Consider the following 15,429-nt stretch of genomic DNA (forward strand, 5'->3'; position numbering starts at 1 on the left):
CTTCAAGGTGCTACTTGTCAACTACAAAGCCCTTCATGGTATTGGATCTGGGTACTTGAGAGACCGCCTACTGCCAATTACCTCCACTAGACCGATAAGATCGCATAGATTAGGCCTCCTCCAAATTCCATCAGCCAGCCAGTGTAGACTGGCAACTACCCGGAGGAGAGCCTTCTCTGTGGCTGCTCTGACCCTTTGGAATGAACTCCCCGTGGAGATCCGGACCCTCACCACCCTCCAGACCTTCCGCGCGGCCCTTAAAATCTGGCTGTCCCGGCTGGCCTGGGGTTAAAGACTCTAACCCCTACTTGAATTGTATGACTGTTGAGTTCTTAAATGATGTAGTGCCTTTATGTTGTAAATTGTTTGTCCTCCCCCCCCCCTTGAACTGTGAGCCGCCCTGAGTCCCCCCAGGGAAAAGGGCGGCATACAAATAAAGTGAAACTGAAACTGAAACTGAAACTGTATAATAACTTTCCACCGTTAGCTTATTCCAAAGTATAACCAAAAGAGCCAATTAAAACATTAATCTAGTACCACAACCCATTACAATAATGGCAAGGAAGAGAGGCAAAAGAGGATAAAGAAACAGAATGAGCTACATTTCAAGATTCTGCTATTATAGCCAGCATTTGAACTTTCCTATGAATTTGATTTCTGCTCTACCTTATACGGTAGGTAAATGTTGACTACACTGTGTCATACTACGTTGTGCATTAATGTATTGTGCTGTATTGTCTTTTTCTTTTTTTAATTTTGTCATTGAGCAAACCACTCAAAAGTTGCCATCTGTTTCGAGCGCAACATAAATTCTCTTTTTCTATATATGTATGTCTTCAATAAGAGCCCTTTAAATGATGCATTAAGATAAGAGTCAGAAACTGAAAGAATCAATGATAAACAGATAATGCCTGAAAGTGTTACTAAGTGTGGCATATTAATAAACCCCAAATGTTTGAGGGAATATACCAAGGGGGGAAAAAGTCAGCAATTACAAAAGGGGGAATTGTTTAGAAACTGTTAAATAAAGGGTGCAAATTAACGTGAACTGTTGAATTACTACCACAAACAGAGGTTTTATTTTAAGAGAAACAAAATTAGGGAGAAGTCACATGTTAATTGGTAATTGGCAGTCATTTGCCTACTTTCTATTCAAGTTGTAGACTTAAGGGCAGCTGTGCAAGTTAGTGCCTCTACTGAAATCAAAGGGTTGTTCTTCTCGGCCAACAGATAGCTCACTTTTTTCATATTTAAAGGAACTCAAGAAAGCCTGCCAGGACCTAGAATTTTACACTAGCTGTAACTAAATGGCTAGCAGGTGGCTTTGTGCACGGAAAAGCAAGGGCAAATATTAATAATTTATGCTATTCCCTATAGCATATTCCAGGAAAAGTAGGGTTTCCCACAAGCAACAGATTATTTCACAATGCAAAAAGGAACAAAAAAAAAACCTATGTTCCAAATTCTTGTAAGGATTTCTCTGTTATAATAAATAGATTTGCAGGCACATATGTGATGCAAAATTATGTCCTTTTATTCAGCATAAGGCTTGGGCAATTTATACATATAGCCATAGCTAGCTCCCTGCTGTGATAAATTACTAAGAAATATATTCATTTCCTTATCCTGGTAAAATAAGTATTGCTTATCCTCAGATCAAGGGTTTTTTTAAAAAAAAATATTTCTCAAAACATTCAATTCTTGTGTTAAATGTCTGAAAATATGCCTTGCTGCTGCTGCTACAGAACAATTCAGAAATTTGTCTGTGAACTTAAGTTAGAACCAAAAAGATTTTCTGAGGTTGTGTCCTTCCTTGAAAACTTATTTAAGCGAAAAATAAATTATTAAAATGATTATTATTACAAATACGGGCAATGATTTTGTGTTTTGTATTAGATCTGCACTGACATTTCACTGATTGCTAGTAAAGGCAATTTAGGATTAAAAACTAGTCTTGGTCCCATTCATATAATATAGTACTTAAAATGAACTGTTTAACTCACATATTTGTATGCCTTAAAATATAGAAATATGTACTATGGAAATTTAGAAAAAAAAAATTCTTCCCACTCCTCCAGTTCTGGTAGAAAGGGCATGCTACATTGATCAGGATTATAATAATCAACATTTTGGCATTGAAATGGCTGAATTAAAGAGACTAAAAGAATTGTAATAACATGTACCTGTTGTGGCCCAGCAGGATCCGGTTGAGCTGCTGATGGACTTGGATAGTGAGGAACCATATGAGTCTGCCATGGAAGATGTGGAGGATCCTGGCCAGGGTTCAGAATCAGAGCAGGGACCAGAGAGGTTGGTTGGCCACCAGGAGGCACCTGATGCATGGAGCAGTGGAGAAGATCAGAAGCAGTTTGTCCCTGATGCGAGATTGCGTAGGGCTGAGAAACCGAAGCAGCAACTCCGTAGGCAGTCTCATAGACGATAATTACGCACAGGTGTTTGTGCCTGGGCCCCTCCCAAGAGAGTTTATAAGTGAGGCGTTGGGAGGGGACATTTGCAGGAAACAACCGTTCAAACTATTATTGAAGAAATCTGTGTTCTAGTCGTGTCTTGTGGAATTATCTGCGTTGCTTTCTTGGAGCTTCTGGGTTGCTGCCAAATCGATTGTTTTGGACGTGAGTTTGTCTGGGCCTTCAGCCAAAGAACTGGTTATCACACTCATTAAATAGTGGCAAACAGCCAAGCCTGTGTTCTGGTTTATTCACAGGCCAAGCGGGGTCAGAACAGTTTGTTTCCTGCCCTAAAACAAAAGCTGTAAATATCAGCACCATGGAGCAGCTACATGCCGAAAACACCCAACTTGCACAGCAGTTGGCCTTGCTGGCTGCTCAGCTTCAAGGGCATTCAACCCCCCCAGCCTCGGAGGAAATGTCCGGTTGCTATGCCGGATAAGTTTGACGGCAACCAAGCCATGTTTCCAGTTTTCTTGGGACAAGGCCAGCTTTTTATCAGTCTGAGAGAAGAGGACTGATTGACAGCCCTCCCGGCACTTGATCTTGGCAGCACACATTCTCCTGTCTGGTAGTCTACCGGGGATTCCAGCCCATACCCTGGTCTATTCCGGGGCTACCACGAATTTCATGGAAGAGGCATTTGTGACCAGTATGTCATCCCTTTGTGCCCGGTGGACCCACCGATGCTGGTCGAGACCATTGATGGCCGGGAACTTCGGTCTGGGCCTATCAAGGCTGCAACGCAGCCCTTGCGCCTAGGCTTCCCGTTGCCACAATGTGTCGGCCCACACCCGTCACGTATGTGCAGGCCAGGTGCTGAGTTCGCCCAGGGTGTCATTGGCACCGGACTTAGCGAAGTTCGCGGACGTCTTCAGTGAGCAGGAGGCAGACCAACTGCCACCGCACTGGCCTTATAACTGCCCCATTGACCCGACGCGAAGCTCCCTGTGGGTCACCTGTACTCCATGTCCAAGCCGGAGTTGGCCGCATTGTTGGACTTTCTAGACAAGAACCTTGCCCAGGGTTTTATCCGGCTCTCGTCTTCACCACTGCCTGCCCCAATCTTGTTCATCAAGAAGACGACCAGGGATCTGAGACTCTGCTGTGATTACCGTCGCTTGAATGTGATCACAGTACACAACTGTTACCCTCTGCCCCTGATTCCTGAGTTGCTGGAGCGGCTCCGGAAGGCAACGGTGTTCACAAAACTGGACTTGTGTGGCTTCCATCCCGCTTCTATCCCAGACAGTTTTGCCCGTCGAATCCTTCACTGCAGTTACGGCCTCGGATACAGGACATGCAGTGGCACGAAAGTGGGTGGAGCAACGGAACGCAGGGTTAGAGCCGGCTTCCCCATGGACTTTTGACTATGACCTCTTGAGGTACCGGGACAGACTCTATGTAACCACGGTGCCCCTCCGGGGACTTATTCTCTCGCAGTGCCATGACAATCCGGCGGCGGGACATTTTGGCCTTTTCAAGACTTTGAACCTGATCTCCCGTAACTTCTGGTGGCCCCGCTAATGACACAACGTACAGACATATGTTACTTCTTGTGTACAGTGTCAGTAGGCCAGGTCAGCGACAGGAGGATTGGGCAGGATTCAGACTCGGAGCAGGGACCAGAGAGGCTGGTTGGCCACAAGGAGGTACCTGATGCATGGAGCAGTGGCGAAGATCAGAGGCAGTTTGTCCCTGATGCGAGATTGTGTAGGGCTGAGAAATGGAAGCAGCAACTCCGTAGGCAGTCTCATAGACGATAATTACGCACGGGTGTTTGTGCCTGGGCCCCTTCCAAGAGGGTTTATAAGTGAGGCGTTGGGAGGGGACATTTGCAGGAAACAACCGTTCGAACTATTATTGAAGAAATCTGTGTTCTAGTCGTGTCTTGTGGAATTATCTGCATTGCTTTCTTGGAGCTTCTGGGTTGCTGCCAACCGATTGTTTTGGACGTGAGTTTGTCTGGGCCTTCAGCCAAAGGACTGGTTATCACATTCATTAAATAGTGGCAGACAGCCAAGCCTGTGTTCTGGTTATACATAGGCCAGGGGCGGGGGGTTCAGAACAGTACCTGTCCATAGTTCAGGAGAGGCATGATAAGAAACCGCAGATTGGCCCAATGGTTTTTCTAAATTTGTTGCTTTCCAAATATGCTTCTAAATGTACTTTGTGAGCAACGACATTGTAGTTGTTTTTTTTTTGCTTTTTATCTATTTTATATAAAGCATTTCCTGCTTTTGTAACCAAATAAAGTATAAAGACAAGCTGAATAAATCATTTGGGGTTCCTTCTAGGTTTATGATAGGACCCACCTTTGTCCAGATATGAATTAATATGTGATTCAGAAAAATTGAATTGTGTACCTTTTTTACGTGTCAGGCCAAATCTAGTGTTCCTACTATCGCCATAGATGGTGAGTCTTCTCAGCTGTGGCACTGAGGTAGCCCCCCATCTAAGACAATGGTTCCCAACCTTTTTTTGGCCACGCCACGCCTAAGCATCTCTAAAATCCTGATGTCCCACCCCCACTCCCAGTGACATATAATTCTTACATTACTGAAAAAGTGAACTTTACTCACGTGGAGGAAGCCTAAAAGGCCATTGACTTGGTTTAAACAAGGTTCAAATTGTACCCATTAAAAATCAAATTGGCTCCCTCTGGGGTCTTGGGAACCGCTGGTCTAAGATGAGTCCTGACTTTCTGAATGGCCTTGAAAATGTAGATGTTTGATCATGTCTGGGAACCCCAAGGAATTGGTAAATTAGTAAGATGACTCCATTATTATTCATAGCCCTTCACCATTATTTTATTTTTAACTGAATTTTGCATATTTTAATGTTTTTTACTTTATAATAGTAGCTTAATGTATAATAGTAACTTAATTTATTATTGGGTTTTTTAAATTTCTTACACACCACCCAGAATCATTTGCTTTGTGAGATGGGTGCCTATATACAATACATTTGAAAAAAAAAATGGATAAATAAATATGATGCATTAATGAAGCAACTAGAATAGGAACATGTTTATTTTGAAAAGAATAGTTATTTACAATGAAGCAGCACTCAAATCATTATTTTTATGAATACATAAGTGGTTTTAAATCTGAAACACACTGAAAAATATTCTACTATATTCTGTTCTAGTACTTTAACCCTTTAGCACACAAGCTTGATTGTGAGTGGTAACCCTTTCTATCATGTAATTGGATGGATGGATGGATGGATGGATGGATGGATGGATGGATGGATGGATAGATAGATAGATAGATAGATAGATAGATAGATAGATAGATAGATAGATAGATAGTATATACACTATACATAAAGTTCTATAGATTAGCTAACTGTCCTATACCCTTCTTCAGATTCATGAATCAAATTTTTTTTTTTATATTTTGGACAAATATATAGTGGTTTATTGGATGATATCCTGGTTTTTGTTTTGTTTTGTTGGTTCTGTCTTTGCATTAGACTCGTGTTTATAGCATTTTGGAGTGACTACCAAGACAATTCTTTTTTTCAAATTGGAGAAATGTTCATTTGATTATCCTTAGATGGGTTACTTGGATTACTGGATCTCTACAGAGAGCATACAAATGGATCCTACATCTATGCCATCATGGCAAGTACCTATAAATGTGGAGGATATTAGCATTTTTATAGAGAAAGTTCATCTCTAAATTATTCATCTCTTCATTTTCTCTGGACTCACCTTTATCTCTGACTAAGTAGTAGGGGATCTCTGAATATTTATCTTTTCGTCAGATTTCTTCAGCGTGTATGTGTTTAAAGTAACGTAGTGCTATGTGATTATGAAGATGTCTCACTGAATAAATTAGTTCAGGTCAAAATTTATTTTGTTATTTTTTTGTTTTGTTTTCTGTACACTAAAAGTCTCCTTATTTTCTTGGCAGAGTTCTAGAGCAATATTAAATTTGTTGTCAGAACTGGTAACTCCTATTGATTTAACTAAATCAGTTATATTGTAACAAGCAAAGTTGTAAATTTTCAAGTAAGCAGATAAGTGGGCAGAAGGCATCAGGAAGTTGTGGCGAAGAAAAACAAGTGATGAAGAAAGGCACTTGCACTGTGACACCATGACATATCTTTTTAATGTTTGCATTATCATGGTTAGAAGAGCTATGGTGGTGCAGTATTGCATTCTAACTCTGCATTTTACTACCATGAGTTTGATCCTGACCAACGGCAAGTTGACTCAGCCTTCCATCCTTCCAAGGCCAGTAAAATCCGGAGGCAAATTGTTGGGTTCTATATAAACTGCTTAGAGAAGGCTGTAAATCACTATGAAGTGATATATAAGTCTATTGCTATTGATCGATATAGTAGCTAAGACTGGACAAAGCTGCTGATTGGCTTACTGGTTATTGATTTCCTAATCAAAATGGTGTCTTCCTTTTAACACAGTTTTTCTGGAGAAAAATTTCACTCGAGTTTCTGTCAATGTCTACTCCAAAGTTGGAAGAGCTGGAACGTTTATTATAAAAGAGAATTTCATTCTACTTTAATTTTAAAAGCAAGAATATATTCTGCTTAAAGCCTGAATCTTTTTTAAGTCAGAAAATGTGTAAAGAAAGTCTCATTTTATGTTTTCTTTCTGAGTGACTTTTGTTTTCAGTTATTTCCCCCTTCTTGAAATATCACACTCCTTAAATATCTAACTTTAAAAAAAATCCTATTATACCCTTCCATAAAAACATTTATTTGTGTTCAGAAGTTCTTATATTTTTACTGCTAAGTACAGAATACCTGTCATTTTAACTGACTGATTTATGAATAATGGATTTCTGTCTATAACTATCAATCCAGAATTGGTAGCATAAACGGTTTCTAATGGAAAGTACTTAGTAGCTTGTAAGAGTTTAAAAATGCTTTAAACAGTTGCGATTTTCTTTCATTATTTTAAAAGTGTGTCTGAAAACCTATTCATTGTATTGCCCTAAATTTTAAAAGTGTTTAAAACCACAGGTGGATTAGTATTCTAAGAACCTTGCAGACTAATTGCAGTGTTTCCTTTTCATTGAAATCAAAAGAATCTTATGCGGTGATGCATGTCACTTCCATCTAACTTAGGATGAAATCTATTTTAAATAATTAAATATCTGCACAGAGTGTATTTGATTATCATTCCATTTATTACCAGAATGCCCTGCGTAGATTGAAGCACTGTTGCTGAAGCAGGACTGAGCGAAAATAATTCAGGGAGTTGTCCAACAAGAAAGAATATTTAAAAAATATACTGTTTGATAAGTGTTCAGCATAGGCCTTATTAATTTAGAACTTAAAAAGAGAAAGAGTATGAGTATGAGTAGTTTATTTATATGCCGCCCTTTTCCCTGGGGGGACTCAGGGCGGCTTACAATTCGAAAGGAGGGGAAAACAAACAAATTAACACATAAGACAGTACATCATTAAAAGCACAATATTCATACAATTCGGGTGGGTTACGGTCTTTAACCCCAGGCCTGACGGGATAGCCAGATTTTAAGGGCTGTGCAGAAGGTCTGGAGGGTGGTGAGGGTACGAATCTCCACGGGAAGATCGTTCCATAGGGTCGGAGCTGCCACCGAGAAGGCTCTCCTCCGCGTGGTGGCCAGTCGACATTGACCGGCAGATGGAACTCGGAGGAGGCTTAATCTATGGGATCTAATTGGTCGAGTGGAGGTAATTGGCAGTAGGCGGTCTCTCAAGTACCCAGATCCAATACCATGAAAAGAGTTTATCACTGGAAATGCACAGAACAATTATAAGGTAGCAGACCCTGAATTTAAAGAAACTCTGTCCTGAAATCAAAAGTAGTCAGAAAAAAAATCCCCCAAAGACCAAAACAATTATATATATATTTCCAATACACTGAACTAAAGTCCCCTCCATATATGCCTCTTGGGCTGTTCCCCTGTGATTCCATCACACCTTCTGTAGGGAGCCATTTTCCTTCTGCTAGTCCTTAAGGAATACTTGTACTCAGTTGGATTCCCTCTATTTTGTTTTTATTTATCGGATTTTATGCTGTCTGACTTCCCAACAGCTCTGGGTGTCTCATGACAACTCAAACAAGGAGAAACAATAAAACCAATTAGAAAGATAAAAGATGATGTGAACAACAGATGGGAATGAAACAAGAGGAAGTTCCTCCGCTTCACCAAAGGCATGGATATAATGTGAGGTGTTAGAATAACCTTGGAGAACAAGAGGAAGAGCTGAAACCAAGGCAACAGTCATATAAAAGAAATTGGAGTCCAGGGGAGAAAGGTAATTTCAGAAAGCAACTCAGACAGGACCCTCCCTAGTTTTTATAAAGCTAAAGAGAGGGAGCGGCAACACATTCAGACTTGAAAAAAAATATATTAATGTAATGTAACCTTATAATAAAATTAGTTTTGAAATTTGTGGCTGTGGTCTCCTAGTCTGGTCTACCTTCAAGGGCTGGCACTAGCTGAAGAGCCATGCCTATTAGTCTTTTTACCTGGGGGGGGAGGTGTAATCTAGATCTTGGGGGGGATATCTAGATTTTAAACATAGCAATATCAGTTAGACTTATATACCGCTTCATAGGGCTTTCAGCCCTCTCTAAGCAGTTTACAGAGTCAGCATATTGCCCCCAACAACAATCCGGGTCCTCATTTTACCCACCTCGGAAGGATGGAAGGCTGAGTCAACCTTGAGCCGGTGAGATTTGAACAGCCGAACTGCAGGACTGCAGTCAGCTAAAAGTAGCCTGCAGTGCTGCATTTAACCACTGCGCCACCTCGGCTCTTGTAAACATGGACACTTTAAACCCAAAAATACCCAAGGGAGAACCTTGTGCACCCCAAGGATAAAATACAAACTGGGCAATGGGATATGCAGTACAATGCAGTTGTACATTGTATATGAGACATGTACATTGAAAAAACAAAACAACCACTTCACAAACACACAGCATACCATAGGAGAACAAACCTATCAGGACAAGATTCAGCAGTCCATCTGAAATTAAAAGACAAAAGCCACTATGTTGAAGACAGCAAATCCACATTCTGGACACAGAGGACTGCTGGCTTGAATGAGAGGTCAAATGGTAAGGTTGAACAGCCCCCTATCATTTTTAGGGAGTGATACAATATCACCCACAATATCAGTCCTTTTAGCTATTCCGGTGAAGTTCCATACCTATTTTCACGATTCCGATGTGCCTGAGGAGGTGGGTTTCTCGCCCCGTTCCAACCGGTTTGGTTGGAACGGGGCCGGCGGCGTCCTTGTGCACACACGCAGTGCACGCATGCGTACTAGCCCCTGTGCGATGCTCCAGCTGCTCCTGGAGGATCGCGCAGGCGCTGTATGCGTTCTGCGCATGCGTGGAAGCGCAGAACTCGTCAAAACCGGGTAAGAAACGTGGGCGGGCGGGTGGATCCTTCGGTGTTCCCGGAAGTTACTTACAGGGACCGCCGCGAACCGCCTGAAACCCACCCCTGCTGAGGACACAAATAAACCTCCAAGTGGCCTCAACGACTCTCAGAAAGAGTGCTAATGACCAGATGACATAGGAATATGGAGGAATATGAATCCTCCCGTCCTCCACCAGTCAGTCTCCAAGGAAAAACAAAATCTGGGTTGCCTTTTGAAAAAAGCACCTTTGGGAGAATTTTGGGTGGGGAGACCTCATTCCAGAGAGCAGGTGCTGCAAAAGACAAGAAACATTTTTGGGGTCCTGATAGATTGCATTGTTTAACTGAAGGAACCCTGAGCACATCAACCCTGCAAGATTGAATAATCTGGTCAGTTACCATAGGAGAAGATGGTTCCTATAGCGTGCAATATCCCCTATATGTGGGCAAGGTGAATATTAGGGGAAAATACTTATGACACATCGTGTTCATCTTTTACAGATCATTACTGAATATGAAAAGTTGAAATTGTTTATTTATAATTTCACTACTCATAAAAAGGTAAAAGAAGGTAAAGGTTCCTCTCGCACATATGTGCTAGTCATTCCCGACTCTAGGGGGCGGTGCTCATCTGTGGGAACCAAACTGTCGCCATAACAGGCTAGGTAAAATAGCTAGGAAACAAAGAACAAAGCTATCTGAATTAAGAACCTAGTGGACATTTACCAAGGCCAGTTGGCTGACGTGCCAAGGAAACAATTCTGAGAAAAACAAGATAAGAAAGTGTTGGGATTCATTCCGGGTGTTTGCGTGCAGGGCAGCTTCTGCTGTCTGAAACACACATACACAGGGATGAAAAAGATCGCACCAGAAACATCTTTCTGGCCTAACGGTCATAACTCACTATGCAGCCTCATGTAACAAGAACTATGTGAGCCAGCTACTCCCACACATGCCCTTTCTCCCCCCCCCATGCTGTGCTATAACTTTCTATTCCCTCTCTCCCCCTCCCAATACCATGCAGCTTGTAATCTTCTGTTCCCCCTTTGCCCGCTTTTTGCCATGATGTGATTTTCTATTGGTTTATTTGTAGAATGCTGTGAACTTTTCATTAGTTTACTTGTGCCATGTGTGATTATATATGCCTTTTGATACGCTCCTTTTTGATGACACTGTAACTAACTTTTTCTAATAAAAAAAGCACTCTGAAGAGACAGAGATTGCCATTTCACCCAAACTGCAGCCTTCGTGTTTTATTGGGAAGCAGTTTCAGGAATTGGAACCGTGAAGTGGACCACCGGTTGGGGAGACCCCTGCACCCTGCAGGCGCAGTCTCTTCACTCATCTCTGTTTCAAAGCTGAAGAGGTAGCGCTTTCCGAAGACGTCTCGGTGGTCATGTGGCCGGCATGACTAAATGCCAAAGGTGCATGGAACGCTGTTACCAAAGGTGGTCCCTGTTTTTCTACTTGCATTTTTTACGTGCTTTTGAACTGCTAGGTTGGCAGAAGCTGGGACAAGTAACGGGAGCTCACTCCATTATGTAGCACTGGGGATTCGAACCGCTGAACTGCCGACCTTCTGATTGATAAGCTCAGGGTCTTAGCCACTGAGCGACCATGTCTGTATTCCACTACTCATATGCAGTACAACTTAGTTAAAATATGTCTCTGGGGTGAATTTTTGATACATTCCTTTGGCTTAAAAATGAAGATTTTTTTTCCAAGGCTAGTCACCAATACAATAATACAACTTCTTATCCTGCTTTTTAAGATCAACACTGAACAAGATCACAGGAAACAGGACAAAAGGAACATGCAGTATGTGTTAAAAAAAACATAGATGGTCAGAAACTTTGTTCATAGTTTACACCAAACAGAAGCACCACAGTTTATTGGATCTTGAAATCCTCAGAATAAAACAAGATTATTATTATTTTTTTACTTCTTTTATTCGTCTCCTTATAATTTTCCCAGGAAATCTCAATCTGAACAATAACTTTTCCAAACAGTAGTGTGCTGAGTTACTTCCTGGATGCCTTCCCTAATGATAGTTTTCAAAATCTACAAATTTCCAAATGTCATAATAGAAGCACATGATAGAAGCATGAGAGCCAAGGTGGCGCAGTGGTTAAATGCAGCACTGCAGGCTACTGCTAGATCAGCAGTTCAGCGGTTCAAATCCCACCGGCTCAGGGTTGACTCAGCCTTCCATCCTTCCGAGGTGGGTAAAATGAGGACCCAGATTGTTGGGGGCAATATGCTGACTCTGTAAACCGCTTAGAGAGGCCTGAAAGGCCTATGAAGCGGTATATAAGTCTACTGCTATTGCTATTGCTATTGCATTTCATATCCATTGTAAGGAAATAATTTCGAAATATTATGGCCTTCCCTTCCCTTATTTCATTTTCTTATTTGGGAGAATTAACAATTTTGGTTATTTTCCAAAAGATGAATAAGGGAAAAATACTTCAGAAGCTTTTATAAATAATCCTCCTCACCCCTCCTCCTCACATACACAAACATATCACACAGCCACAGCCACAGCCACAGCCTGATAGCTTCCGATAACACCTCCGTTCCTTCATTCCTTTTGAAATGCTTTTATCCAGATTTAGTATATAACTAATCCCTGATTTACAACCACAATTAAGACTCGATAGGATCATTAAGTGAGACATCACGTGGCTTGACCCTAGTTTCCAACCATTTTCAGCAAGGTCATTAAGTGAATCACTACAATTGTTAAGCGAATCAACATGATTAAGCAAATCCAGCTTCCCTGATTGATGCTACTTGTTGGAAACTGGCTGGTAAGGTCAAAAATCATGATCAAGTGATCACATGCTCCTGAAAATGTTTGAAAATGTGAGCCAGTACCCAATTGAGATCTGCCAGGATGGTGCAAAGACAAGTCGCAAATCACTCTCTCTGAAACCATTGCAACTTTGAATCATTGTTACATGAATGGTTGTAAGTTGAGGATTCCCTGTACAAATGCTTTAATTAAAATGGCAACGTCTCCTAAAATTCAGATTTTAAATGCATAGGACAATGTCAAGCAGAATGCCTTGGTTCGAAGCCTGAAAACCACACGAATAAGGCTGAAAGCAAATAACAATAGTTCTAAAATCAATCAATTACCATACTTTTTTGGACTATAAGGCGCACCGGTGTATAAGACACACCAAGATTTCAAAGAGATAAGTAAGGAAAAAAAGTTTTTGTCCTCCCCGGCCCCCAGAAGCACTCTGCAGACTTCAGCAGGGCTGGGGGCAGGCAAAAACACCCCCGTTTAGCAAAAAAGGAGGCACTTTTGCTTTCCCCCAGCCCTGCTGAAGCTTGCAGAGTGCTGCTGGGGACTGGGGGAAAACCAAAAGATCTCAGTTTTTGTGAAAAACGGCCCGTTTTCACAAAAATAGGATGTGGGGATGGGGCTTCGGGAGCCCCAAAATGGCTGTATTTGGTGTATAACATGCACCAATATTTCCACGCTCTTTTATGGGGGGGAAAGGTGCGTCTTATACTCTGAAAAACATGTTAGTTGATGTCCATTTGCTCCTGAACCTGTGATGTTATGTCTTTCCTTCAGTTCTCAATAACGGCTAAAGAGCAAAACATCAGATTAATACTTGAAATCACATTAGGCAAATAATTTATCACTGAAAAGCATGTTGCGATGACCCAAGTTGTAGCACAAAGGTAAAACAGCCAATGAACCAGTATGAGTCCCTTTATTAACACCAACTGTGCCCTCAACATCCCTTTCATTCTCTGGCCTGGAGAAAATGTCTTCCACAAACATGCAAATACTCCAGCCAAAATGCAGTAAACAGAGTTCACCACTCCAGCAGAACATGACAGTGAGTCTCAGGAGTGAAGGATAATTCCAGCAGGATGAGATAAGCACACCAAAGGTCGTCAATACTTCAAGCCGTCGGGAGGAATGCCAGGAACGCATGGCCACCACTCTACACAAGGTGAACTCAGCCTTCATTCCTGACAAACGGCCCTTCCAATTGCCTCTCCTTTAAATTCCATCCCCAGGTGTGCCTTGTGAAGGGAATCGGGATTCCTCGTAAGTCACGCAACCCGTTGCTATTTTCTGTGTTCTTCCCTGCGCTCTCTAGGATGAGAAGGGGGTGGGCCTTGGTCTTCATCCAAACCCCTCTCCCTTGTTCTAACTCTACCCTGCTCTGCCCAGCCTGACTTTGCCATTCCCTAGTTTCCTCCACAGCCAACGGAACCATTCTCCTGCTCTCTGTCAGCTGTTCGTCTTCCATCTCAGAGTCAGACTCCAATGGGGACATGAGACATGTAAACTTCCCAACTCAACATACCAGAAAACAGAATACAAAACCATTTCAGAGTCAGACTCCAATGGGGACATGACACATGTAAACTTCCCAACTCAACATACCAGAAAACAGAATACAAAACCATTTTGTTGCTGTTAATAAACGTATATATTATTTACGGTGGCATAAGAAATAGTCTCACAATTTAGATACATACTCACCATTCCGACTTTCTTCATCAATTGGAACTATTGTTGCTGGAGGTCCTGCCCTGGCCAACTTGCAGTCTATAAATATAAAAATAAGAGTTATTCTACAGGCTATAAATTTTGGCATGCAAGACAGAATTTGTTGGTAATCATTTTAACAAAGTACGGTGAATATAAGTTGTAAAACAATCTGTGTTCGGTGCTATCAACTTCCATAATGTTCAGCCAGATTTTACCTGACTCTTAATTACGACTACATGTAACACAAGGTTTTTCTTTAGAAAACTTTATCCAGGAATATATTTTTCTTTAAACCCAACGTACATTGTTTTACTATAATTTGCTTCTAAAATTTCATATGTTTGGATCATATCTACAAATACAAGGCCTTTACCATAACACAACACAATAAACAACATTGTTTTGTTTTTAATCACGTCTTGTGCTAAACAGAAACTAGTTTGGAACAGAGGGTTTTTCTAGACATAGATGATGCGATGGTAATTTAAACCACAATAAAAACAGAAGAAACGATTACAGAAATAAATCATAATTAAAGCTTCACAGGAGAAAGACACATAATTGAAATTTAATTGCAGCACAAGTCTCTAATTAGACTGAATGGAATTTCAACAAAGTTTTAAACAGAGCCACAGTGAAAAAACAGACAAGCAATTTTCAGGAAGTTTCACAGTTGGCCTTCTTACCCTCATACTGCCAGTCTGCAAGGAAGTTAAGAATCATCAGTGGAAGCAAAGCAGAATAATGAAAGAAAATAAGTAAGATTTTGTTATGGTTTATTGACATTTTTAACAATAACATATATAAAGCAGTAAAAGCAGAGAACCGAGGTAAAAGTGTAACAGTAAACCAATTGTACCCGTAGGGAAGATCTTTACACTACACTAGTAGAAATGAAGTATTCTCAAATGGAAAAGGGGGGAAAGTTATCCATAACTAAATAGGTTTAAAATAAACCACCAGTTGTCTTTTAAAAAAATCTGAAAACAGAAGAAAACAAGCTGACATCTAACAACGGAAAGAAAAATTAAGTCAACAATGCTTT

General features: G+C 41.1%; 1 protein-coding gene across 1 annotated transcript in view; it reads right to left on the reverse strand.

The window, feature by feature from the left end:
* PCDH15 (protocadherin related 15) overlaps window positions 1-15,429 on the reverse strand; it is an 810,754-nt gene that overhangs the window by 396,246 nt on the left and 399,079 nt on the right. The window contains exons 6-7 of the mRNA XM_087701782.1: window positions 15,071-15,085; window positions 14,376-14,441 (exon numbers count right to left, since the gene is read on the reverse strand). Coding sequence (XP_087557908.1) covers window positions 14,376-14,441; window positions 15,071-15,085 — 81 coding nt within the window. The remainder of the gene's footprint in view (window positions 1-14,375; window positions 14,442-15,070; window positions 15,086-15,429) is intronic.

This window comes from Thamnophis sirtalis, unplaced genomic scaffold (assembly GCF_051295495.1).
Source record: "Thamnophis sirtalis isolate CommonGarterSnake01/CBP01778 unplaced genomic scaffold, rThaSir2_p1.2 scaffold_15, whole genome shotgun sequence".
NCBI lineage: Eukaryota > Metazoa > Chordata > Lepidosauria > Squamata > Natricidae > Thamnophis > Thamnophis sirtalis.